The 27,098-nt window shown below is 37.0% G+C and overlaps 1 protein-coding gene across 2 annotated transcripts in view; it reads left to right on the top strand.

Moving 5' to 3' along the window:
• Nucleotides 1-27,098, top strand: part of LOC124787652 (SNF-related serine/threonine-protein kinase) — a 312,183-nt gene that overhangs the window by 259,737 nt on the left and 25,348 nt on the right. Inside the window, exon 8 of one of the 2 annotated variants that reach the window (XM_047254451.1) lies at nt 6,552-8,382. In XM_047254451.1, coding sequence (XP_047110407.1) covers nt 6,552-8,382 — 1,831 coding nt within the window. Of the gene's footprint in view, nt 1-6,551; nt 8,885-27,098 lie in introns of those variants that run through there. The other variant, XM_047254450.1, reaches the window with a different exon arrangement.

Genomic DNA, 27,098 nt, shown 5'->3' with positions numbered 1-27,098 from the left:
TTTTTCATATTCATGTTAGTTCTTTCATAGATATCAAATCATGCAATAATGATGACAAAAAGTCCGAAGTGAGTTCTTGAGAAATTTCACATGTGGACTTTTCTGTAGAAAAGTTGAAGTGCTCGATGGAAATTGTATTCAGAGAGGCAACTCATGAAATATTCAGTGCAGAGCAGTGAAATTTATAATCATGCTTGTTGAAAATATTCTGCTAATGCAATTTAAGCTGTGTGCTTAGGATTCTGCTTAAGCACACCCTCAGAAATAACAGCAAAAATTTTTTAGCGATCGGTGTTATATGTGAAAGCTTAACTTTTCTTGTAGCTGTAACATATGCACATTAATTTAAACCATTAACTTTTGCTATTTGTGTTTGTGCTATCTAACAATGATGTTGCTGTTGGCTGAGTACATCACGTCATATGCTTCGAATATCTGCTGTAATTGGCTGGTGAGGCCACGTGCCATGCCAGGAAGTTCAAAGTTGGTGTATAAAACTTTTACCATTCAAAGTATTGATAAATTTTACAGCTCCAGAGGAAAGTATATTGTCATTTAACATGGAAAAATGTGCTTTCACTAAGGGTATAGTGTATTTTCAACCAGCAAAAAGTATATTTACACCTGAAGACAGTGTATTTACACCTGAAAACAGATATCCTGGTTAACAAAATCTGCGAAAAATCCAGGATTTTTTTTGTTTTGTCTTGTCTGCATATGCACAATGTCTTACTGTTATTCTTAATTCTGTAGATTGAAATGCAATAGTCCACCATTTGCAAACATATTATACCAAATAATACATGGAGTCCATAAAAGAATGTCCCAGTTTCAATGGTATATTATAATAGTGTAATTTTAGACTGTTTACAACAGATCATACATTAAATTGAAGGTAAACTAACCTAGTTTTTATTACAAATATGCAATATGCGCACTTTTAGTTATGTGTCACACATCCATCCTAAAATCCCGTTTTCTCACATTTTGGTTAACAAGTCTGGAGTAATGGAAGCAATTTTGTATCTCCACTGTAGCCAATCATTCGGTAGCTGCAAATCTTTTATAAAGCCCCAAACGAAAAATACGCGTTGTGTGAGGGCAGGTGAACAGGGAGGCCAGCGTGAAAGAACTGTGTTGTATTGGCCATTATGACTATTCCAACATTAAGGGACTTACATGCTCAGTTGCTCCTGTACAAAGAGATGGCAGTGGAGAGGGCTCCATCTTTTTGCCGTATAAAGTTTTCAGATTCATCTTTATATTAAGGAAAGAGACGTTCTTGCAACATATGCAGATATGCCACCAGTTACATTAACTTTAGTGGGGAGAGGGGGGGGGGGGGGGGGAGGAGATCCATACTTTTGATGTCAAGACACAACACAGAAAATATTTAAATCAGGGGTATCTCTTTGATATTGTACAAGTTCACGAGAATGGCCTGACACCTCACCCCCACTTGCCGCCCAGATATGAGTTTTATGGGTAAGTACCTCCTTACTTATATTTAAAAACAAAGATGATGTGACTTACCATACGAAAGAGCTGGCAGGTCCATAGAAACACAAACAGACACATACATACACACAAAATTCAAGCTTTCGCAACAAACTGTTGCCTCATCAGGAAAGAGGGAAGGAGAGGCAAAAGACGAAAGGAAGTGGGTTTTAAGGGAGAGGGCAAGGAGTCATTCCAATCCCGGGAGCGGAAAGACTTACCTTACCAACCTATCCGAACTCCGGAGATGGGAACTTGCTCTTCAGTATATCCTCTCTTCCCGTTACCCACCAGGCCTCAATCTCCGCTAATTTCAAGTTGCCGCCACTCACACCTCACCTGTCATTCAACATCATCTTTGCCTCTGCACTTCCGCCTTGACTGACATCTCTGCCCAAACTCTTTGTCTTTAAATATGTCTGCTTGTGTCTGTATATGTGTGGATGGATATGTGTGTGTGTGTGTGTGTGCGAGTGTATACCCGTCCTTTTTTTCCCCCTAAGGTAAGTCTTTCCGCTCCCGGGATTGGAATGACTCCTTGCCCTCTCCCTTAAAACCCACTTCCTTGCGTCTTTCCCTCTCCTTCCCTCTTTCCTGATGAGGCAACAGTTTGTTGCGAAAGCTTGAATCTTGTGTGTATGTATGTGTCTGTTAGTGTTTCTATCGACCTGCCTGCGCTTTCGTATGGTAAGTCACATCATCTTTGTTTTTAAATATATTTTTCCCGCGTGGAATGTTTCCCTCTATTATACCTCCTTACTTAGATGGATAGTTCACTCTCCAAGTTAAAGAATGGAAAATCCAGAATGGAATGTAACAATGTTATGAAAGGAAAGTTGCTACTCTCCATATAATGCAACTAACACACACAACGGCAGTATCTGGAACTGAAACCACACTGTGAGCCGCAGCACCAGTACACGCACTGTGTGTGTGTGTGTGTGTGTGTGTGTGTGTGTGTGTGTGCGCGCGCATGCTATACAGCATTTACTAGCTGTAATCGATATGGATGCATGTGTAAATGTTTTCTTAAATCTTCTACACTATCATCTTTAGCATCTGAAATTCAAGACCTGCTTTCCTAACTGACTTCTTAGGGCTACGAAGGTAAGATGTGCTGAGTTGCTGGATTGCCACAAGTTCTGGAAATCAGGGAATGTCAGAGAATTTCAAACGAGTCAGGGAATTCAGGGAAATTTGGAAAAAAACACTGGATAAATCTCGTTTTTGTCTGAGTAGATGAAATGGTTTGTTTACCGAGATGTCATGCATGGCTGGGTGCAGTTGAGTAAGTGTGTCACTTCCCTACTCCCTCATTCTTACTGCTTTTTCCCTTCCTACCATTCCCCACAGCTTGTAGTCAGTGCTGCCACCACTTTTTGTTACTAGCCTAGCAGCTGATGACAAGAGCATGAGGAGTGGTTTGTTTGGATCTGAGTCTAAGAGATTGATGATGCAGTAGCCCGAGACGACGGTCATGTGTGCACGAGGTTTGTCTGAGTGATTGTGTGAATGTGTGTGAGCGCTCTCGTTTTCTGATAAAGGCTTTATCTGAAAATTTTGTTGTGAAAGTGTGATTGTCCTTTCTATGTGCCTGTCTGCAGCTCAGCGATCATCTTTATGGTGAGTTGCTACCTATCCTCATTCGTACTGATTCTCAGAGCCTTTGCACAAGTTATCTGTTCCATGGATTGATCCCCATGGTCTCATTTCATCAACATGATGTCTGCGACATGTGACCTGTGAATAGCTGGCCACATGAGTGCATTTCCACAATGGACCAAAACTGCAGGGCGTTTCTGTGGGTATCTCTAATAGACCACGCCTGCTGATCTGAAGCCGATCATTTCCCCCTAATGGCAGGCCCTGCCCAACGGATCTGGTCTTACCGATCTGCCCACAGGCCGGGTCTATTTAAGTGTGGCATAAACCGGAAGGTTTTTGTGGTATACCCATGGACCCAGGACAGAGGTGCTCCTTGGCAGGCCAGAGGCCACAGGCGATGGATTTCAGGAATTGTGACTGTCTCACTGCAAGTACGAGGGTGGTTTGAAAAGTTCTTGGAACGGAATAGAAAAAAAGTACTTGCATCACTGAAACTTTTTTTATTTTTCAATGTAGATTAATGCACTTGGTCCAACAATGCTCCAGTGCCTTGATACCATCTCTAAAATGAGTTTCCTCCAGGCCTGCAAAATAGTTGTCAACTTCAGCTATCAGTTCTTCATTTGAAGTGAATTTTCATCCACCGAGAAAAAATTTCAGTTTTGCGAAGAGATAGAAGTCTGACAGAGCCATATCAGGTGAATAAGGCAGGTGTGGCAACAATTTATACCGGAGTGTGTGCAATTTTGCCATGGCGACAGCACACGTATGTGGGCGCGCAACAGGAGTCGAGGCATCCAACTTACAGATAATTTTTTCATTTCTAATTCTTCAGTTAAAAATGTGATGTACCCTTTCAGATGACATCTGGCAAGCGTGAACAGTTTCACGCACTTTCAATCGGTGATTCTTTTTGACCATTTTGTGCACTTTTTGCAGTGATTTTGGAGGTAGTGAAAAATCTTGGCCGATCACTGCGTGGATGATCAACTAAGCACTCCTGACTAAATTTAAATTCATTTGTCCAGTTGGCAGCAGTTGAATATGAAGGAGCAGAGTTCCCCAGTGTATTCTGAAAATCGGTGTGAATGTCCTGCTTTCATACTTTTCTTTGTGAAGTACTTAATTACTGCTTGAATCTCGATTTCCTCCCTGCCCCCTCCCCCCTCCCCCCTGCCCCTCTCATCTTCGCAAATCACTGTGCGAGAACAACAACAGAGCCACATCATCGCCACAGCCCTCTTCCAAGAGCACAGACCTGGCATGTGTATACAGGCAACAGTCCAATGAATATCATGTGAACAACTCATCTCACTAGTGCTGACCTCCCGTGGTGATTCCGAGATCTTTTCAAACTATCCCTGTACATTGTACAGTGCAGTGTTTTATAGACATTTTATTTATCGTTCTTCATTTTGGCACTTCGAAAGCAGTTTATATATTAGAAAGTATGCACAGTAAGAAGACGAAAATTGTGGCAGTTGCTGGCGGTTTGTATGCTATGTACTCATATACTTCTCAAAAGAAAAATCACACAATACCTGTAAAATAACAGACGTAAGACAATAACAAACATAGTAGAATGAACGTTTTATTGGCAGTCACCTATAGTGTTGATTTACACAACTTTTCCCTGCCTTATACCCTTCTTTCAAGAGGCCTACTTTTTTCTCATATTGTTTCTGAAATCAGTGAAGGTCTTGCAACTCCAAGGAAATGTGTAATTTTGTCACAAAATGTGTTTTGTTTTATTGAAATAAGATAACAGCAGTGGTCTTAACATTTGGCGTGCTTTCTCCATCTAAAAACCATTCATTACTAATGTTGATGTTATTATTTAAGATTTTTGCTCTCTGGGGGAGAATTACAGAAGTCCTTACATCTTTTTGTCAACTTATGTCTTTACTTACCCTGGAGATCTCAGGGAAATAAGCTAAAACCTGTCTGGAAGGCAGAGAAATATCAGGGAATTTCACTTGGGGAAACTTATGGCAACCCTGCTTGGTCAACACCCTCTGTAGACACTTTTGGTTTTCCCAGGCCTTTACCTCTGCACACACACACATCCAGTTGTTGTGAACTGACTGTGCCATAGACAAATGTTTTTGACACATGGGGGATCACAGTTAAAGTGTAAACGAAATGCACTTTGAACTGAAATCACAGATTCATTTGTTTAGGGGATTGATATATAATTATTAGTTTTGAGTAAGACATTAATGATGTTAGGCTTCGTTATTAACTACCTAAAGTTTGACAGCTCTCACAAATTGTGATATGAAATACAGAGTAGTTTAAATTTCCACGGTAATGAACTAGCATGATTGTGGTTGATATGTGTACAAAGAAATACATGAAACAAGTATAAAATTCCTAATCTTGAAGCGATTAGCATAAAAAGTGTGGGTAGTTTTGTTACTAGGAGAAGGAACATCTGTCACTACAACAAAAATGCTGGAGCTGTAACTGACCTCGTATTACGAAATGTGCTTCATAGAAACTCGTTGTGCACTTCTGTTGCTCTCAAGACATTCTCCCCCATGTTTCTGGTCTGTCTTTTACCAACATATCCTGTCTTTGATAATGTTACGTAAGTTTCTCTGCATTTTATTATCTTCCAGTTGCCAAAAAGAGAGCTCGCTTTGCATTTTTATTGCCAACTAGTGTAGTTGCTACTTGAATTATTACTTTTATGTTAATGTCATGTATTGGTTTTAGAGTATTTTCTTTCTGTCATTATCTTTTTTAGTGTTTTTTTGGACTTGGATAGATAAATAAGTAATAAATAAGATTAGCTTTTTTGTACTATTTACAGCTCCACAATATAAATTACAATCTCTTGACTGAGAGAGCTAGGACACTCTGTAAATTATCATTTTAAATGTGATTAAAATCTCTCCGGCTCCCTCATATAATATTTTCCATTGCTGCCCTTAATTGCAAAAACTGAATATCAGGATGGGTCCTTTGAATAGAACATGACTGATATCTTACCCTGCTCTTTTCCATTACAAGCTTGTGCTCCATATAATGACCATGATGTTTAAATCCAGTCTCTCCCTCTCTCTCTCTCTCTCTCTCTCTCTCCCTCGCTCCCTCCCCCTCCCCCTCCTCCCTTTTTTTCCTGCTCATGTCTTAGTTTCTATTATGGAATGGTAATTAACCCACACCTTACATAATTGAGGGCAGATCACATCATTCTTCCATAAATTTTTGGCATGTGTTCTTTACTAATGGTGTCCAATTGGAGTAATTAATTTAAGACTTTTGTTACATATGTGTTTATCTTTCATTGTTTTATATTATACATGTTTGTGTTAGATGTTTGAGTACATTTTCTTACTAGTTAAATGCTATTGAGCTCTGTAGAATTATAAATACATTGTTCTCTAAATTGAGAAATTGTATGTAATGGAATAAATTATTTACACAAATGTCTTTTGTTGTAGAATTACCGATCCCGGAAGTGTAGTATTGTCCAGGAAGAGGAGGACGAAGACGACATGACATCGTGTTCTGGCCGTGAAGAGTTGGCTCCACCTCACGGTTCCTTGAATAGACGTGGTTCTCGCTCAGAGGGAAAATTAAACTTGGCGCTGCAAGAGCGTCTGGCAGAGTCGGAGCGTCGAAAAGATGGCTCCTCTGCAGGGAATACTGCAACACACAAGATGTCAGTTCCATCCAGCGGTGCCTCAAATTCTGGAGGGGGAATACTCCACGTTGGCATTCGTGATGATACATCACAGCGACCAGTTACAGTGTGGGCTTCACCGGCAAAGAAAGTTCTTCCTACAACAACTGAAAGTTCAAGACTGCGATCGTCAGCAGAGTTGTCTACAAAACTAACACCTACGTATGCCACAAGTAGCACAAAATGGCAAACGGGAATGAAACAGACAGTTCCATTAGTGAAAGTCCCACTAAAAAAACCAACTTCATTAACCTCAAGAGACCCCATTTCGTCCCAAACCCCCTGTCCATCCACAACTACATCTTTTATAACAGAATCTTCCACGATATCCATACCTATACATACATCCTCTCCAGCTATGGAGCAACCTTTACTTCCAAAATATAAGACAATGCCATCACCTACTCGTCCATTACATACTGTTCTGGGTTCACCTCCACTGAATGAAATATTTGAGGAAGGTGAAAGTGTCATCGGAGATACGACACGCTCTAGTCAGACCTCTCGCAGCTACGTCAGTCGTCAGAACTACGAGCAGCGCCGAAGTAGGTTCCACAAGACACGGACAGCATCATGTAGTTCTTCGGATGCCAGTGATGACGATAGTGAGAGTCGCAAGAAACGTGCTCATAAGATTACTGGTGATGCAAAGCCATTCCAGCAACAGAGGAGAGATTCACACGACGACTCTAGTGATTCCCAAGATCCCGGTGGAAGTGGAGGTGCTGGTGGAGGTGGCAGCCGATCCCGTGAATCTGCTTCTGAGTGCAATAGTGGTACGGCCCCAGAATCGCATGCTGATTCTGAAAGGACTTCTGCCATAACTAGCAATGGTAATAAAGGAAGTGGAGGGGGCCGGAGACAGTGTCGTAGGCGGCCTGGAGAAACTAGGTTGAGAGAGAGTCAGTCTCTTAATCGTATCACAGAGGTGCAGGAGGCAGAATTATCACTTTCACTGCCACCACATCAGCAGGCAGAGTATGTGGCTCCTCTGCCTCCCAGCAGAGTGAGAGGTTTTGGGGCTCGTCTGTTCCAGGGCTGGCCCCTCTCACCATCCTGTGCAACTCCATCCAAAAAATCATCTCAGCAGCAAGCATCCCTTGTGATTTCAGATAGAAGTCCTCTGAAGTCAGGTAACTTCAAAAGTGAGAAGAGTACAGAAACTAATGAACAGTCAGTTGATAATTTTTCTGTGTCACATAGGATAATGGGTGGTTTTCTCGACACCTCGTGTAAGGAATTGGACAGTATCCCTTTAGCCAAATGTCATGGGGAGGGCAAAGAGAACTGTTGCAAATCTGCAACTTCAAAGAATGCAGTAGGAGAGAAGCAGAAAACTAACACTGGGAAGAAAGGAAGACTATTGAGTCGCTACTTTCAGGTTCACAAAAAGCTCTGCCTTCCACTTCCGGGACTGTTTGGTCGAGGCAGACTGTACAAAGCCCAATCGTGTGGCTCAATTGTTCGTGACCGAGTGACATCCTCTGCACCGGCTTCACTTCTGGTGTGTGGCGAGGACAGGTGGTGTACTGCTGCAGGCAAAGTACCTACTGGCGAAAGCACCCGCAGATGCAGTGGGACAGCAGCAGGTAATGAAAATAATAAGACTGCTATTGTTGTGGGAGTGGGTGATATTAATCAAAATTTAAAAAATTCAGAAACACACTCAGAAAGTCTAGTGCCACTTGGTGCAACTTGTCCAGGTATAGGAATGTGTCAAGTCCACTTAGGTAATACATCACAATGCTGCAGTCTTTGTTAAAGTCCATAGATGAGAACGGCTTTGCTTGTCATGATAAGCTCAGGCAACAGTCATTCCCTGTGCTAGCACTGTCCAGATTAATGTTTATGTAGTTAAAGTCTGTCATACATGACTGTTGAGTGTGGTTATAGAATTATGTATTCTGTGTCGGTTGTGACTGACTGATCTAGTCAGTCATTTTTCAATAATAGTCCTTTGTAAGTATTGTGTTTCATGTAAGTGGTCTTAACATTTAGGTCCAACAAATCTGTGTAGTTAAACATCTGTTACGAAATCTTATTTCCTTCCACTTTAATACATAATTTGCTATACATTTGTATTTTGCATTTTGTTACAGTACATCAAATCACAAATATGAAAGTATAATGTATATATGTACAGTAACTTTTTTAAGTTATGCCAGTCAGTTTTACTTCTGAGTATGACTTCAGAGATCAGAAACTTTGTGATCGTCCTTGTAATGAAGCTGTTTATATATGGATCTGTGTAGCATGCTGTGTAATGTAGTAATTTTAATTTTATTTTATGTCCCATGTTATATACTCAGAATCTTTTTTTCCTTTCTTCTTTTTGTTTTTTATTTTATTTTAAACTGAAAAACTTCTTTTACTCTCATATTACTGCAGTATTGCTATATGCCATTCAGTGTGAAGCATATACTGTGATCATCATTTTCTCTATTATTCTTTAGTGTTAACTGTTCATTATCATTTTCTCTAAGATCATCATAAAATAATGATATACCTTTCTCATAATTTTTGTACTTGAGTTTGTTCATTTATTCTGCAGTCCATGCTTGCTGAGATTTTATTTTCACCATAGGAATTAATTTTTACATGAAGACCGTTTACCCACTTCGTCCCCTCCTTCTCCCAAACCCATTGCTAATGTAAAAACATCTGTAAAAGACAAAACAAGTGTATCAATAACTATAGGAAAAATAATTAAAATTTAATAACTGAAATGAGTTCATTACCAGAGTGTCACAATTGGACAATTTTTTTGATACTCACTTATGTGTAAACTGCATAAATAAGATACATAATGCGTCCTATTTTCATAACAGAACAATAGTTTTCTGCCAAAAGATATTTCTGTTAGTAGTTGGGCAACTCAGAAGTTTTATTTAATCATTTATTATGTTTGCATGCAAATAACACATCATTTCATATCTTAATTCATATCAGACATTTCATATCTTAATTCATATCAGATGAGTCTCAGTAGGCACCTAAACAACAGTGAAAACTTTTACAGCTTTTGGATGACTCATTCTTCAGTGCTATTTCACGCACATACCAAAAGTTCACAGAAGTCTCACTCTTCTTTTTGTGCATAGTGACAACTGAAAGCCTCATTTATTTAATGATTTGTTACCTCTACTCTATAAATTATTTACATACTGTCAAGGATTTTCCATTAGCATGCTCATATTAACTGGACACTTTTAATGTGTGCTTTTATTAATAGGTTGCTAAATGTTATATGGTATCATTTTTATTCTCCAGTTCTTTTGCGGCTTATAGATGCAAATTTTTTGTTGCATTAACTTTTTTCCTAGTAGCTGCTTTTCTGTTTAATTATCTGTGTTAACACTTATCATGTGCATGTCCAAATATTGCATGCTGTATGTCGTATGGAGCTAAACTGTGCTGTACATAATTTAATATTTGCTGTCCAACAGTGTAATAAGAAAGTTCTCCTTTAATGAATACATAATACGCACAAGTAATGTCAGCAGTGGCACAATAATTTATCAAAATCTTAGAAATGAAAATTACTTGCATTTTAATTGCACAATGCAATGTGGAACTCTGACATTGCGAAGCTTGAAATTAGCATTTAGTTACAGATGAAATTATTAGTAACTTGATAAAAGTAGAAACAGTAGCTGCAAGACATTCTCTCAGTACAAGTGAAATTCAAATTCTGATTGACATATATGTTGACTTAGAATCTTTCCTTCTCTGATTTCATTTTTCCATCTTTACTTTCTAGGGAATATATCAGAAGTTAAGTCTCATTTAGATTCGATCTGATCGTGTAAGATATCTTGTGGTACACTTGATTAGTAATTAATGGCTTGTAATCCATGATGACTTTAGAGACCCATGTTACAAAAAATAATCCAGGGAACATTCTATCATAGCAACAAAATGAGTTTGGAAAATAAACTTCCAAAAAAATCTCAAAATAAATTGAAAGCGTGTTGTATCAGCTGTGGAAATTATATGTGCCAAAATTTTATGCTTGAGGAATAGTGAACATTCTAATTCGACTTACAGGTGATGGGCATTGTTCCAGTATGAAACTACCTGGCAGATTAAAACTGTGTGCTGGATCCAGACTTGAACTCAGGAATTTTGCCTTTCGCAGGCAAGTGGTCTACCGAGCTACCCAAGCACAACTCACGTCCCGTCCTCATAGCTTTACTTCTGCCAGTACCTCATCTCCTACCTTCAGTGGGGCATGAGTCATGCTTGGGTAGCTCAGTTGGTAGAGCACTTGCCCGCAAAAGGCAAAGGTCTCAAGTTTGAGTCTCAGTGTGGCACGCAGTTTTAATCTGCCAGGAAGTTTCATAGCAGCGCACACTCCGCTGCAGAGCGAAAATCTCATTGTTCCAATATTTTCATGAAAGCTGCAACATTTTCTCAGTTTTCTTGTATTGCTTCTTTCTACATGCCATCAACCACACACCAAAGCTTTTGGGCCTAGATAGTTTTCCACTTTATACATTTCGTTGTTTGCTGTTCAGCGATGTGTCAGTCTGATAAATTACATTATTATGCCTACCGTAAATTCCAGTTATCATATTTCACACAAATAAACCAGATAAGAGGAATCTCATTCACTTTGTTATTATTATTATTATTATTATTATTATTATTATTATTATTATTATTTACCATATCGATATACATATACAATTCACAACAATATTTTCACAATAAAGTGCAAAAGATATATGGAAGACTTTTGGTCTCAGTTGGCCTTACAGAGTGATGTCAAGAGAGTATCCATTCCATTGTTGTTGGAGAGGCAATGACAATATTCTTCCAGTCTTCATGCAAACAAGTCTTTGAATATTCCTCTGCACTGTGGTCGATAGTTTGCTCTGAAGCTTCAGAGTCACACAGTGGGCAGTTTGAGAGTATCCAGTTGTACGTGAAGGACATAGTTCTTCCATGTTCACACTGGGTTCTGTCCAGTTGCTTTAGTTTCTCCTAGACAGTTGCAAGCCTATATACTTGTGGGGTCTTCAAGGTCATGACAACATATGCTGGTCCATGTCTCCTTCTACATATCTTCAGTCTTGAGCAGTTAGATCTCATGAGATGTCCAGAATGGTTTCCTTGACTTGAGACAGCTGCTGGATGGACCAAGCAAAATGTCCTGGACAGGTAGCTTTTGGGAAAAATCTCAGTTATTAATCTTTACCCTTTCACACTCACTGCTTGTTGTCATCTCAGATGTGGCTTAGCAATGTTACTGAGAGCAGACAGCCAAGATAGAGAAGTTGATGTCAAGGTGCCTGATATGGTTTCCTTGGTATCATTCAAATGAACATTCACCTTACTGACATAAATACTCTTCTACCATAATGGTGCGCTACAGCCACAGAATATACAAGAGACCAGGCTGCTGTACGGAGAGAGTGGAATGTGTCAGCTTAATCTCGCACCCTCCCCCCCCCTTTCCCCCCCTCCTCTCCCTGAGTAGTTCCAACTGGTTTCTGGATAATGTTGTTTCTGGTCTTCAACTTTTCTCAGTCATTGGCAGCTTTAGTCAGTCTTAAGCTACTTAAGTGAAACATTGTTCTATGTATACATTAAGGTCTGTTTACTTTTTTAATAAAAAATGTTTAAATATTAAACAGAATAGAAATGGATGTGAATTATGAACTATTTGGAAATATTTGAGAGTTTTATATAAATTACAAATCTCTGTTATGCAGTTTGCTGTTCTGCATGCAGTCATTTATTATTCATCCACGTTCTTCCCCATTAGCTGGTCTGTTAAATGTTATCTGATTGACACAATTAATATTTCAAAATTCTCATATGTGCTCCATGATGTATTTTTATCTAAAATTATTTGGAGTATTCTTTTAAGTGTTCATTTTCCTTGAAGAAAGATGGATGAGAAGACAAAAAAAATGCTGTCAGCTTGCTACAAAAATGTCAGATGCTGATTGACTTTTTTTTATCAGTGGCAAGCTTCATATTTATTCATCATAACCTGTGTTAAAAAATATGATTGCATTGACACTTTCTGTAAATTAGAAAGTATAGTTTAGGTTTTGGATTATTGTGAGGTGTGTAGCTTCAAAAAACATGGCCATTTTTTATGATCTGGAAGAATGTCAATTTACACGGGATTTCTGTTACCAACTTCACTACTTTTGCCACACAAATTTTGTAAAGCCCATTATCTCCCCTGTTATAACCAGTAAATTAATGTTAGAAACACATAAAATGCAGTCAGCCTGAAAAGTATTAAGCCTTTTTGGTTAAAGACTCAACTTCTTGCAGTGTTATTGGTGCAGCATCCCTTCAGACAAGTTAGAACACCGTGGATTTCACATTCAGGATACTTTAATGCACAAATTATTACTTTGTCTTGTCCACCAACTCATTGTGGCCAAATAATGTGATGTGTGTATTATTTAGTAGAGCATATTGTAATGCGTACACAGCTTTTCATGTAGTTTTTAGAATCATACTCAAAAATTTTTGCTAGCAGCATATCAGTTCTTGCTGTAATGGAAGGGTTTTGGATCTCTCATTAACAGAGATTTATTGGCACAAACACCCACTCTCTTCATATAGGTTTCTTGCTTGATTGTATATTATTTTTAGTTCAGTGTTACGAACTTCATTTTTGGTTTTGTAGCATAATTCATAAATATTCGTGACTTACTGATGATCTGACAAGCACAGATATTGAGTGGAAATAAAGACATTGTGCTACAATGATCATTCTAACACATGACTTGTGTAACTTTTGATACAGATGTGGAGCTCTAAAATAGTAAGTCACAGAATGGGCCAAAGAGTACTTTTTGTCATGTCCAGAAATTCAATCCTTCTTTTGTTTGTCTCTCATTTTTAATCAAAAATGTGTTTTTTTTGTTTTTTTTTTTTTTTGTTTATAATTTTAGACTTGGAAGGCAACTGACCTCATTGAATCGTTTATTTGCCAAATAATCTTATAATATTTGATAGTTGCAGTTGTAATTGACAGTGAAATATGCAGGGCTGGGGTGCCTTTTTTGCTACATAATAGATATATTATCAACTCATAATGATTTCACTAATGGGTTCATAATAAAGACGGTTATCAGCATGCTACAATTTGAACGATGCAGCTGAATCTTCAAATATCTGGTGTAAAAAAAACAGGGCAGAGGACTTGTATGTCCATTATGCTTGTCATTGCGTATAAGTTGTGATGTCTTCAAGTCTATGTTGGCCAGTAAACTGTTTGCTGTGTTGCCCTTACTGCTCTCTCTTCCCTCCAATTCTCTAATGGTGTAGTAAATTCCCTTTAGGAGATGATTAAATTTTGAAGTCAAATCAGATCAGTTGCTTCCTTCTGTCCTATGCACAAAACAGACAGTGTGTAAATTTGTGTATGAGTATTTTGCTAGCAGATTTATGACCCAGACAGTAGTTTTGCAAAATTATTACAATGCTTATAGTAATTTGTATGTGATGTGTACAGAGTTGCCTTTCATTAGCTTTCAGATATGTGTCTACAAATTATAATCATAAAAAAGATTGCTACTTCAGTTATTTGTAAACTAGGGGTTATTTCACTTTTGTATAATGCTTGGTTTTGAAGTGAATCATATAAATAATAAATGAACTCCATTGTACATCAATGTAATAAGGAATAGAGGTATGTAACAAGTAAAGTGGAAAATTTAAGTGTTTGATAGAAATGCTTCTGGGCACACTGTGAGCTAAGAGCTCTCAGGTCCAAATATTGGTTTTGTCTGGAGCACAGAGAAGAAATAAGTTATGAGAAGATTCATAAATATGGGAAGGAGAGGGAGTGACCAAGTTATGTAACTGAAGCCAGAGAAACAGTTAAGATGTAGAAAGGAAAAGAAGTGCAGAATAAACTGTCACAGTGAGGTCATTAGAATACAAATGTTATTTTTTTGTCATGTAAAACAAAAGTTTAGTGAGTAGTAAATGAAATAACAAAACAGGGATTTAGATGTAACAGTAATACAATTTTAGTGTGTCATGACTATCTAAAGATGAAATGTTAAATTGCTGATATTGATGCAGTCAGATAACATTGAGCTGGATGATAAAGGTGAGGATTGCTGAAAACAAAGAATTTTAAGTGGTAATGCAAGGGTGTGATGGAAAGGCTGGGGCATTGGTGATAACATGCTGGCATACCTGCAAGAATCACCACAGCAGATGAGCTTTTTAAACTTTAATTTGGTGGCAGGACTAGTTTCTTTATTCTTTGATGTTTTGTATTTTAATAGCTTTTCTTCAACAACTTTATGTACAGTACACACTTCTTGGTGTTGCAGTTAGATTCCAAAGAATTCAAGTGACAGTAGTGAGTATTTTTGGGTGTTATTTATGACTCTTTACCATAAATAAGTGTTTGGCTTATCTGGAATGTGTATAAAAAGGGACAGCTGCAATAAAAAGTGCTATGATGGTTTTCAGCATAAATCAGAAGTAATCTTAGACAGAGATGACAGGCTAGAGGCTGGAAGTCTAAGACTACTCACGATGAGGACTACTCACGATGAACTGCATTGTATAAAGCATGTGCACACGCACGTGCCCCTGTGTGTGTGTGTGTGTGTGTGTGTGTGTGTGTGTGTGTGTGTGTGTGTGTGTTACACAGTCTGACCAAATTTTTTCAATGTTAACAGAAGACTGCAATGTTTTGTTCCCCTAAAAATATTTAGAAAGTAATCTTGCTTTTGAAATAATTGCTTAAACCAGAAACACATTTTATTATAAACTTTCACTAACATTTTTACTCAGTGATACAATGCTTTATGTTAATCTTTAGATTATTTCATGTCATACCAACGTCAAATTTACTTTTTTTGCTAGACAATTAAGAAAAGTGTGTTTAAGCATATTTTGAACCACTTCTTTTTGTGTTCTTTCATTATGTGTCGCTAAACATACATGGAAATTGAACACCACAGTGTAAATTGTGCGTTCACAATAATTGCTGTGTAATGAACAACTTGTTAAACCTGCCCTAAAAATGCAGTGCTTGCCAGGATTGTAATATGAATTGGGAGATTTTCTTCAGCCCTCTTTTTTAAAGTACGCTTACATTCCTAAACATATACATTACTTTTACTTGTGTAATATTTTCAGTACGCAGATCTGCTTAGGGATGGGACGGTATACAGAATCTGAGATGGTGTAATCAAAACATTTCATGAAGAAACTTATTTCCAAATGCCTTTTATTCCCCCTTACTTTTATTTACATTTCTTATTACTTAAGATTTCCATGAAGCACTACCTTTTTTTATTGCTGACATAAAACTAATGTAGTTAACATACACATTATGTGTGTTTGTAATAGTGTACAGCCAAATATTAATTGCTCATATTACTATTATAAATTATTCTTTAAACCATTGCAAGACATTTGTTTGCACTATTTTGTGTTGAAGTGGATATTTCACACCTAGAAAATCAACAAAATTCTTTAGGTACTGCAATTTTCCACAGTATTGCATACAAATCTTCAGATTTTTGTGAAAACTTATTTGTGATATATGTGTACGAAGCTGTTTTCACAGAGGGTTTCATTTTTGCTCAAGTGTCCTCCTCTCACATATGATACACAATGTCGAATGTGCTTTCTCAAAATATTAGTATAGTTACAATGAACCAATTATAAGCAAATTTACTGACTGCCCAGTACATATGTCATTGGAGTTATTTGCTTCCTCCAAGAGCAACTACAGGCAGTTACCTTGTTCAAGCTGTACAAATTGCTGTGCATTGTTAGTGTCAAGTTAGCTAAAATAGCGTGATAAAGCAGTGAGAGCTGTAACTCCTTTATTTATGTAATTTTGTGTGTAAAGTTGACAGACTTTTAGATTGTAGAATCCACAAATAGCACTTTTAATGTGTTGAAAGTGTGAACAACTTTTCTTTTAAGAAATATTTTTGTTTTTCAGTACCTTTATTACTGTGTAAATAAGTAATTTTCTAATGCTATTACACAGCAATTGAGATGAATAAAAATAAATCACATTGAATGTCCTGTCTTCCATTTTATTGCTCTGTAATTACTTTCTGTGTGTGTGTGTGTGTGTGTGTGTGTGTGTGTGTGTGTATACACACGGAATCTGGAGTCTTACATTCTTTCATTTTTGAGAATAAAATAAATTTGGGCTTCTTGTTTTGATATTCTGTTGCTTTTAATTTGCCTTTATGCGAATGGGAGCCAGACTTGTCCGTTAGATGGAGACAGAAAATTTTTCAGGAGTGAATATGTCTGTCAGTCTTCAATTTTTTGTAGTTAATGTCTCTGAAGCATTAGTTCTGCCCCACACTTAGGTGTAGTGTAAACTGTGTAGTATTTACTGTGTGTGTGCTGTAAAAATAATTACTGCATGTTTTATTTAACAGTTTTTAAATATCTAGTCAAACACTCCCCTATTTTTCTCTTATGAAAATGTTTGCTGCTTTATGTCAGCACATTGACTGTATTATATGAAATGCCTCATTCAAAGTATGTTAAATCTCAGATTTCATGTAACTGTACATTTTGTAGCCAAATATTTAAGATATTCTTATTATATATGCAAAATATGTATATATTTATGTGATGTCAAATATTGTTGTCTTTTAATATTATTGTTATGAAAGCTTTTTTCCATTACTATGTTGTATTTCTAAAAAGTGAGAGACATACATCTGTTTGTTTAATCTTGAAACCTTGCATTCAGATAATGTACAAATAAACTGTTTGTTGTTAGAAAGGTGTTGTTATTAGTCCTTGATGTTGTATTGTGTGTGTATATTTAATTGATATCAAGATATGCAGCCAAGTATATTACAATAAATTGTTTGAAAAATTATAGATGACTCAATGTCAAGAAAGTATACAGGTTTACTTTTTATGGAGACGTGGACCATTAATGCGCATTCAATAGTAGATGACACACAGAGATGGAACAAGCTTATTTTGTTAATAAGCTTTTGTCAGTTCTGTGAATTTTTTCTAAGTTTTGTTTGTATTTGTCAAGCCAGTCATTCAAAGATTAAAATTCAAAATTTGTTACATGGTAAATTCATGAGGTATTATCTGACCTTTAGTTACTTCTATGTATAACAGATTCTATGCTATGGTCTTGGTCCTCTTGTAACTAGATGACTAAGTTAGCTAACAAGTCAAAGGAAGGTAAGAAAATACCACCCCCTGTAGGACTGTGCTTAGTAAATAACTAGTGCATTATACCAATCTTGAGATTGGTGACAACAGGGACTATAGTTTGTGACTTCATCACAAGAAGCTAGAAAATGTTCCTGAGAAGTCCATGAGTAATGCAAGTTTTGCTAATATGGCTGTCATTTTTGTTAATGCATCAGGAAACAATGTATATTTATACAATTGGCTTCTCAGGTCATCTTTCAAGCATGAAGCATATGATTGCATCTCCGTGCACACTCATTTGTGTTAATATATCAGAAAACAATGTAATTTTATACCATTGGCTTCCGTGGTCAGCTTCTGGGCATGAAGCATGTGGTTGCATCTCTGTGCACATTCTTTTGCATTCCACATTACTTCATAACCATCATATACTAAATATTATTAGATTCTCAAGTACTATTGCTACAGTTTTCAAAGTGCTCATTTCATTACCTACACTATTTCTTATCTCAGTAATGCTGTCAAAGAATTCTGAATACTGCAGTTATATCTGTTCAAACTGATTTCAGATTACACATTTTTAATGCATGGAGTCATCAAACAGATGGTCTTTGTTAATGGCATGAATAATATAATCCAACATACAATGGCAGTAGATCCAGTTTTGAATGGGATGCAGTGACAAAGTACATATAACTCAAAATTAATGAGAGGCTTCACGTACCTCTCTCTCTTTAATTCAGTTCTGATGGGACTGGCTACATGCCCATATGTTTAATTTTTCTGCTTCAAGCAAAATCTTATGCAGGAAAAAAGATTACTGATATTTAAGGCTGAGAAATACAATGTGCAGGAGGAGAACAGGGACTATAATTTGTGACTTCATCACAAGAAGCCAGAAAACATTTTTGTGAAGTCCATGAGTAATGCAAGTTTTGCTAATATGGCTGTCATTTTTGTTCATGTATCAGAAAACAATATGAAATACATTAACAGTGACATTGTTTGCAAATGAAAATTACCTTGAGGTATTATTAGTCCTGGGTAATTTCTCTTTCATTTAGGTTGGCACGCACAAGTTTTGAAATTGAATAATAGCAAATAATCTTGGTCCAAAAGTTCATCAAACCATCTAATTAAAAGATATGCACAAACTTTCTCCAATTTCTAGGACTGCTGTTATCATGAAAATGTATGACACAATTAAAATTACCTGTCATTAAATTATCTGTGGTAAGAGATTTGATGAGGTGTGAGCGATGATCTTCATTACGCTGCAATAGTACGAATCTGTTTTTGTCATTACTTATTATTATTATTATTATTATTATTATTATTATTAGTGCTTTTAAGCCTTGTGGATAATACCATCACGTAATGCAACACAGTACACAAAAACACAGTGGCCCCTTATGTTTTTCTGTTTGCGTGTTTGGAAAACATGTATCGGAATGGAAGGCCAGATAGTGACAATTGTGGAAGGAGCTTATTTATTTTTTCTTTTTTTTTGTGAATTTATTAAACTGATGCCGTTTCAAATGTCGTAAATGATAGTATTGAAGTAACCATATTTAAAGAATATATGGAACCTAAAACAGTTGCTGCATATATATCGATTTTACGTGTCTATTATATTACGGTTTGCGCACGATTGCTTCATATTTGTATTTGTTTATAACATATGCAGTGCCCTCTAATCAACCTGTGTGCTAAACTTCTTATTTTAATTTTATTGAATGTTTGTAAACATTCTTATATTGATATAGATTTTAATGTTGTGTTGAAATAATTCCCCTTACATGTTCTTAGCAAGTTCAGCACCTTATTAAATCGAATCGGGCCATTGATCTGTGGGATCTGTTGGCTTTGATCAGTCATTTTTAGTTTTGTTGTGAGTAAAAAAGTAATTACATCTTGTCCTGGTCTTGTCGTAACGTACACCACTGCACTCATTTGCTTCAGTTTGGTGACCCATAAATATGTATTTATGTTACATTGATACAAATAATTTATTTTTAAATATTTATGTTACTTAAACAGTTCACAACATTTCACAGCACCATAATTTACAAAATTAAGAAGAGGACAAATTCTTGCAGAATATACAGTTATTAATGTAGAACTAATAGCTACCTTTGATAACAGGTAATAATACAAATCACTTCTGTTTTCCCACATACAAAACTGTTGTTCTTTACCCATCAAAAATTTTCATCCATGTATGCTCAAAGAAGTTTACAATCATCAATTTTTGTTGCCTAGACACTAAATACTTTATCCAAGAATGGAAAAGCTGTGATTGAATTTAACAATATTATGAAAGGATGGTTGCTACTCTCTATGTAGTGGATGTGCTGAGTCACAGATAGGCACAACAGAAATGTGTTTACATTTATGTGATGAGAAATACCTATTTTAAATGCGAACAACTGAGGCTTACTGAAACTCGCTGATCACTAAGATATTTTTTTATTTCAATCATGCCATTACACATAAAAGAATATAACTTCTTCCACTATCTTTCGTTACTTATTATGTAGGAGTTAATGGGATGTGAGTTTTTTTATGTATATGAGGTATGTCCACAAAGTAAGTTATATTTGGTTATATAAAAAAATAACATGTACAGATACAGAAAAAAATATTTATCGTAGAAAAATCTACAATTGTTAAACTACTGTTCTACATAGCTTCCGAAATTTTGTAGTCACTTGTCATAGCGTGGTACAAGTTTTTGTATGCCTTCTTTATAGAAGGTTGCTGTCTATGTATTCAACCATGTGGTAACATGTTCTTTCAGCTCATCATCACTGAAGTGTTGACCACCAAGGACAGATTTTAGGTGTAAGAAGAGATGGAAGTCGCTAGGAGCGAGGTCCGGGCAGTACGGAGAATGATCAAACATGTCCCATTCAAATTTCCGTAAGAGTTGTTTGGTCACATTCGCCGTGTGAGGTCGGGTATTATCGTGTAAAAAAAATAACACCTTTTGACAGTAATCCTCGGCACTTGTTCTGTATTGCGAGGTGCAATTTCTTAATGCTCTCACAGTAACCATGTACATTGATTGTTTGGCCTCATGGTAAGAAATCAATCAGCAAAATGCATTTTCTGTCCCAAAAAGTGGTGCACATGACTTTTCGAGGTGTCAAGATTTGCTTAAGTTTAACCTATGTTAGGGATGAACTGTGCCTCCATTCCATTGATTGCCATTTTGTTTCGGGGGTGTCGTATGATACCCAAGTTTTATCCCCCATGACTATCCGAGACAGAAAACCATTGCCTTCTTCATTGTAGCGTGTCAAAAACTGAAGTGCACTGTTCATCCGTTGTTTTTTGTGTTGTTCAGTAAGAATTTTGGGTACCCAATGTGAGCAAACTTTTTGAAACTTCAGTTTTTTGGTTACAATTTCATGAATTAGTGATTGTGAGATTTGCGGAACTTCCATAGCTAGGGCACTAAGTGTAAACTTACGGATGTGCTTAATCTTCTCTTCAATTGTGTTAGCCAGTTCATCAATAATCACAGATGGGTGTCCACTTCATTCTTCATTGCGCAATTGATCACATCCTTCATTGAACAGTCTGACCCATCTTCTAATCATTGAATCACTCATAGCATTTTGTCCATAAACCTCACAGAGTTGCAAATGAATTTCCTTTGGTTTAACTTTCTTTGCGTTTAGAGAACGAATCACTTATCTGACTTCACACGCAGCGGCATTTTCAATTACGGCTGACATTATAAAGAAGCACTACAAAGCACACATCAGCAGCAGCGATCTGAAAATGGCATACATGTCTTCTCCTTGAGTCAGAGTAACTGCCGCCCGTGCTCAGAACTGCAATCATGGATGACCCTCATATTGTTGAACCCTGAGGTATGTCCTGTATTAATAATTTCTTGGTGAAGTGAAAATTTATAATCAGATCATCTATTTGTTCATCAGTTTTGTACTTTGTTCATGAGACATCAAGTTTGTGAGTTGATGGTTCGTATTTGAATCCCTAACTTTGTACATCCTGAGCTTTTGAGGACTTATCTATAGTCCACTAAGTTGAATGTGTTTGGCAGGTCGAAAACTATACCCACAGCTTACATACTCTGATCTAGCAACCAGAATACTTCATGAGAGAAATATGTAGCTGCATTGGCCGTGTTCAAATCCCTCCTAAAACCTTTCTATGCTTCTACAAGTACTGGTGATTTGTGTCTTGTGGAACAGGAACTAACCTGAAATAGATAACAGTTTGAACTATCTTACTACAGGTGGAGATTAATAATATTGTTCTTTAATTTGAGCATTATTCCTTAACTACTTGCTTGATCACATTCATTTTAGAGTGATGGTTACATGTTTTCCTTAATGCTGCAGTTAAGAAGGTAGAGAACACATTTAGAATTTCCTTTCAGGCACATTTTGGTAACTACCCTGGGTATACTATCAGTATGCTTTTATCATGAACATCATAATTTTTGTGGAGGCCTTCTGTATTTGTTTAATCTTCTTCTACTGCACTTTATGGACTGTACCCTCTTGTCTGTTCTGGCTTCACAGTTCTCTGTAGCATGTCTTGGTTCATCCTTGATCTCTCCTTACCCTTGGCATATAATCCAATGCTGCCTTGAGAAGTTTGGTATTTTCCATTCTTTGTAAGTGAATATTCCAGTTCTGTCTATTATTTAATATTTTATTAATATTCTCCAATCATATGAAGATAAAAATCTTGTAGGTATCAAATAACAGCAGATATTGGCACAAAGAAATCTCTCTCTCTCTCTCTCTCTCTCTCTCTCTCTCTCTCTCTCTCTCTCTCACACACACACACACACACACACACACACACACACACACACACACACACACTCTTTTAGTTTTATGGATTCCTTCCTTCACAGAGGAAGTATTTTAAAAGAAATTGAGAGTATTCTTTACTTACATAAATAAGTAACTCGGGGTCCTGACATGTAGACAGGACGTGAACGAAACTAACCATGAAATTTCAGCAGCTGATGAAATCTGAAAATTTGAAATGTTGTATTTAGTGGAAATGGCAGTTATAAAGTTAGAGATAAATGTAAGAGCGACTGAAAACAGAAACATAATTGAGTCAATAACAAGAAGTGAGAAGAAATGGTGAAAATGAAAAAGTGTTGAAATGGATACACATTTTACCCTGTGAACTGCTATGTCATGTAACAAACAATACAGTGTGTACCATTGTTTTTCCACCAATTTTTGTTCAGTTCATGGCAGTACCTCAAAACAGTTGTACAACTGCTGTCACACATCCATATGAATTTGAATTTTTCTGATTCTATAATTATAGCCATTATGAGATATATGTGGGAGGAAATGTGTTTCATGAAAAATCTTGTAATACTTCCTCTAAGAAAAGAGTAAGATTTTGCATAGTACAAAACAGTTTTCTTACATTATTTGGAATTAAAGCAAACAAAGAATATTAGGACTATTTTATACAACCATCTCCTTACGTCCTGTACAATGTCTGATATACAGGTTATCATTCAGAATCTTTATTGTGTGTTGCTGGCAGTCTGCCTGTGAACTTGACATTCAGAGGCATCTGTCTCAACATAGCTTAGTGTGTAACATTGAAGCAGTTTGACTTTTAGGCATATAATAACTGCATGTTAGACTCTATTATGACTGGGATACATTATGTAGGGTGTGAAATAGAGATGGCTAGAGTTAAATATATTACTAGGTAGTTGTAAAGTATGTGTGCATGGCTTGTAACTACTGTGTAGCATTGAGCATGAGGTAACAGGAATGATTTATAAGTTAGCATTTCACAAAAGCATTAGCATTTAATACTGCAGCAAGCAACACTTTGCTCCATACTCTGTAATTTGATTTTTAACTTTTGTTTGGTCATATATATAATTTGCCTAACCTGTATTGTAAAGCAGAAATTTAAGCTTTTGCTTTGTTGTGCTTTTCAGTTAACTTTTATTCATCTCTGCTTAAATAATTTGAGTGCATACAATTGCTGCTTATTGTGAGGTGAGAAAATTTAATTTTGGAAAATTTTAAATTTCTTTTCTCTGGTTTACATTTTTTGTCACACTTTGTGCTTCACCCTCATTGTAAACTGTTTTGGAGACTAGTCTGAGCATAGTGAGAAGAATCATAATGTGGAGTTATTTTTGTGTTGCACTTGGTTATGTTTAGAGTATGGTTTTTGTATTGGATGAGGACAGAGGCAATGACAGTATCAATTGATGAACACTGCATCTGGTTAATGGGGTTCAAACACCTGATGGACAGTTATGCTGTTATGTATGTTTGTGGCTGTGCAGGGTTTTTGGGGGCTACTTTTTCACTTGTTTTAAATGGTGTGAGAAAGTTTTTCATGTACACTAAAACAACAAAACCATTCTATACACTGTGATAATAAACATATTTCTTGTATTTTACAGAAACTCATGTTCTGATGATTATTAAGATATCTTATGTTTCTGTTACTATGTGTTAATACGAATACTATGCTACATGAGTATATTTTTAGGTGTTATGGTGTAGAATTTCAGGGTGTTACAGATCTTTTCAGGGAAATCTCAAGCTGGTAGATGCAGTTTGGAACATATCAACAATTATAAAGCATGTACAAATAAAAGTGAAATGTTAGGCAATGACAGAGAACCTTATATCTGTACAGTGCTGTATTGTTGCAGCAGCTATTATTAGTTATTTACTAGCTAATCAAATGAACAAATGGCTTCAATGTGTATTTCCCATTGAAATTAACATTATTGCAGATTTTTTTCTTTGAAAGTATGAGTGTTTTCTCCTCTTTTTACCTCTCAATGAAGTGTAAAGAATGCATAGCTGACACAAGTATTTAAACTTTGACATTTTGTAAGTACATTCTTGGCAAAAATATTGCTGAACATGCAGTTTTTCATAACGCAAATTGTTCATGGATTCGAGTCACCATCCCAGATTGTAAGGAAAGTACAACTTCTATAAAAAAAAAATAGAACATCAGTATAAGGTAGATACCTGTTGAGTTTAAAAGCCATTAGTGAAAAACCTCTGTGGCATCTGCAAGCCCCTCTGCTGTATTTTATGCTTGTCCAGGTAAAGGGAGCTTTGTCAGAATCGAGATTCATTTCCCTCACTGCTTTTTGGGCTTCCTGGATCATAATAATTATCTCAGGACACTCCCTATAATTTGGGTGGGTTGTCAGGTAATATTCACACCCAGCTCAACAAGAAGAATCATGTGTTCAATCCTCTTGAACATACACAAGTCAAAATATGACTGGAAATCAGTAAGTGAACCCAGTTCAATTACCAGAATGAGAGGGAGATTTTGGAGTTCACAAATAGACATTTACTCCATGTTGCATTTGATTACTAAATAGTATGAGAAGAGTCCAGTTGTGACTGAGCTCCACAACACTCTTAAATACAGCAAAAGGACAATGACATCAGAGATGGGGAAAACTTTGAAGTTGAGAAACATTGTAAGATTGAAGGTGTCACATATTTTAAAACTATCATTTTACATCTATTCCTTCGATATGTTTCACATGCTACTGATTTGGACACTCTTCTGTAGTAAGTAAGGTAAAGGCGGTGTGCAGAAAATTGGTAAAGCAATTCACATAGAAGGAACTTTGTGTTCACTACCACCATGCTGTGCTAACTGTGGCATACCACTATACTGCCTGAAGTTAAGATTATGCAGTGTATCCCAAGAAAAAGAAAATACTAGAGATAAAAGACCATCAGGCATGCACTATACAGCAAAGTTAAGAAAGTATACAAATCAAAAAAGCTATTTGTGTTTCCAACATTGTTCATGGTAATGTTAAAGAAATAGCAAGTAAAAGGGGGGGGGGGGGGTGAGCCTTTGGTTCTCCAAATCTACAAGAATTGTTTCTTCACTGAAACAGACAAAGTTATAATTCATAAACCCACAAAAATGACTCAAAATCCATCTGACTGCCTAGACTATCGTTGTCTGTAAAGTCTAATATGGACACATGCTGAAGCTGTGGAGTCTGAAGTCTACCTCAAAGTTTAGGAGTCATGTGGAGGAACACCAAGTGAGGTGGCGCAATGGTTAGCACACTGGACTCTCATTCGAGAGGATGACAGTTCAATGCAACATCCAGCCATCCTGATTTAGGTTTTCCGTGATTTCCCTAAATCACTTCTCGTAAATGCTGGGATGGTTCCTTTGAAAAGGACATGGCTGACTTCCTTCCCCATCCTTGTATATTTGGATGAGACCAATGACCACGCTGTCTGGTCTCCATGTCCAAACAACCCAACCCAACTCATGTGGAGGAACAGAAACTCTGGACACGAGTGGTTAATGTATTTTAATGCTTTCTCTTCCAACCAGGGGGATCACCATACTTTGATGAACTCTGCTTGGCTACCATGGGCCCCCAGCCTTTGCAGCACCTCTTCCCTAGTGCTGCATGTGTATTCTCTTGCTGTTCTTTTTCCACTCCCTTGGGGTACATGTCCTGGTTATTTTTGGGAATGTGTTGTGATGTTTCGGTAACCCAGCATCGGAACTGTCCCTCATCTGTTTTTTCCTTCTTTCTTTGTCCTCCATCTGCTCCCCTTCCTCTGCATCGACATTTGAGATCTCTCTTGATTTTTCTTCCTCCCTGTGCACTCGTGAAGACCAGCCCATGTGTTTGACATGTAACAGGTGACTGGGTAATGTGTAATTCTTTGCCCCAGGTCAACAGGTGAGGTTCATTTTACCCCCTGGTACAGGCCAGACCCAGGGAGGGGTGATTGCCTGAGCTGTTACCTTCCCTATTGCCAATTGGCCACTCTGCTGTCTGGAGTTCAGGAGGTGTGTGCTGATATGTGAACAATCACCTAAGGCAAGAGAGCCCCCTGTGAGGGGGGCCCCCAGTTGGATGGAGTGCACCATTGGAGACGCTGGCAATCGTGGGACATTTTTTCGCAGTGAACCAATCATATTCATCTCAGTCTACATCTACTAAATGTAAACGAAATGAGGCTAAGGATTCAGTGATTCTCTCAGCTGCACCTTGGTTCCTCATGGTGTCACATACTGAATGAGGTCAGTCTTTTGCTACAGTGAATCTGTTTATTATTCAGAAAGGTGTTGATGCAATTGCAGGCTCCGT

This window comes from Schistocerca piceifrons, chromosome 3 (genome assembly GCF_021461385.2).
Source record: "Schistocerca piceifrons isolate TAMUIC-IGC-003096 chromosome 3, iqSchPice1.1, whole genome shotgun sequence".
NCBI classification, from domain to species: domain Eukaryota; kingdom Metazoa; phylum Arthropoda; class Insecta; order Orthoptera; family Acrididae; genus Schistocerca; species Schistocerca piceifrons.
This window is presented reverse-complemented; position numbering and strand designations above follow the sequence as displayed.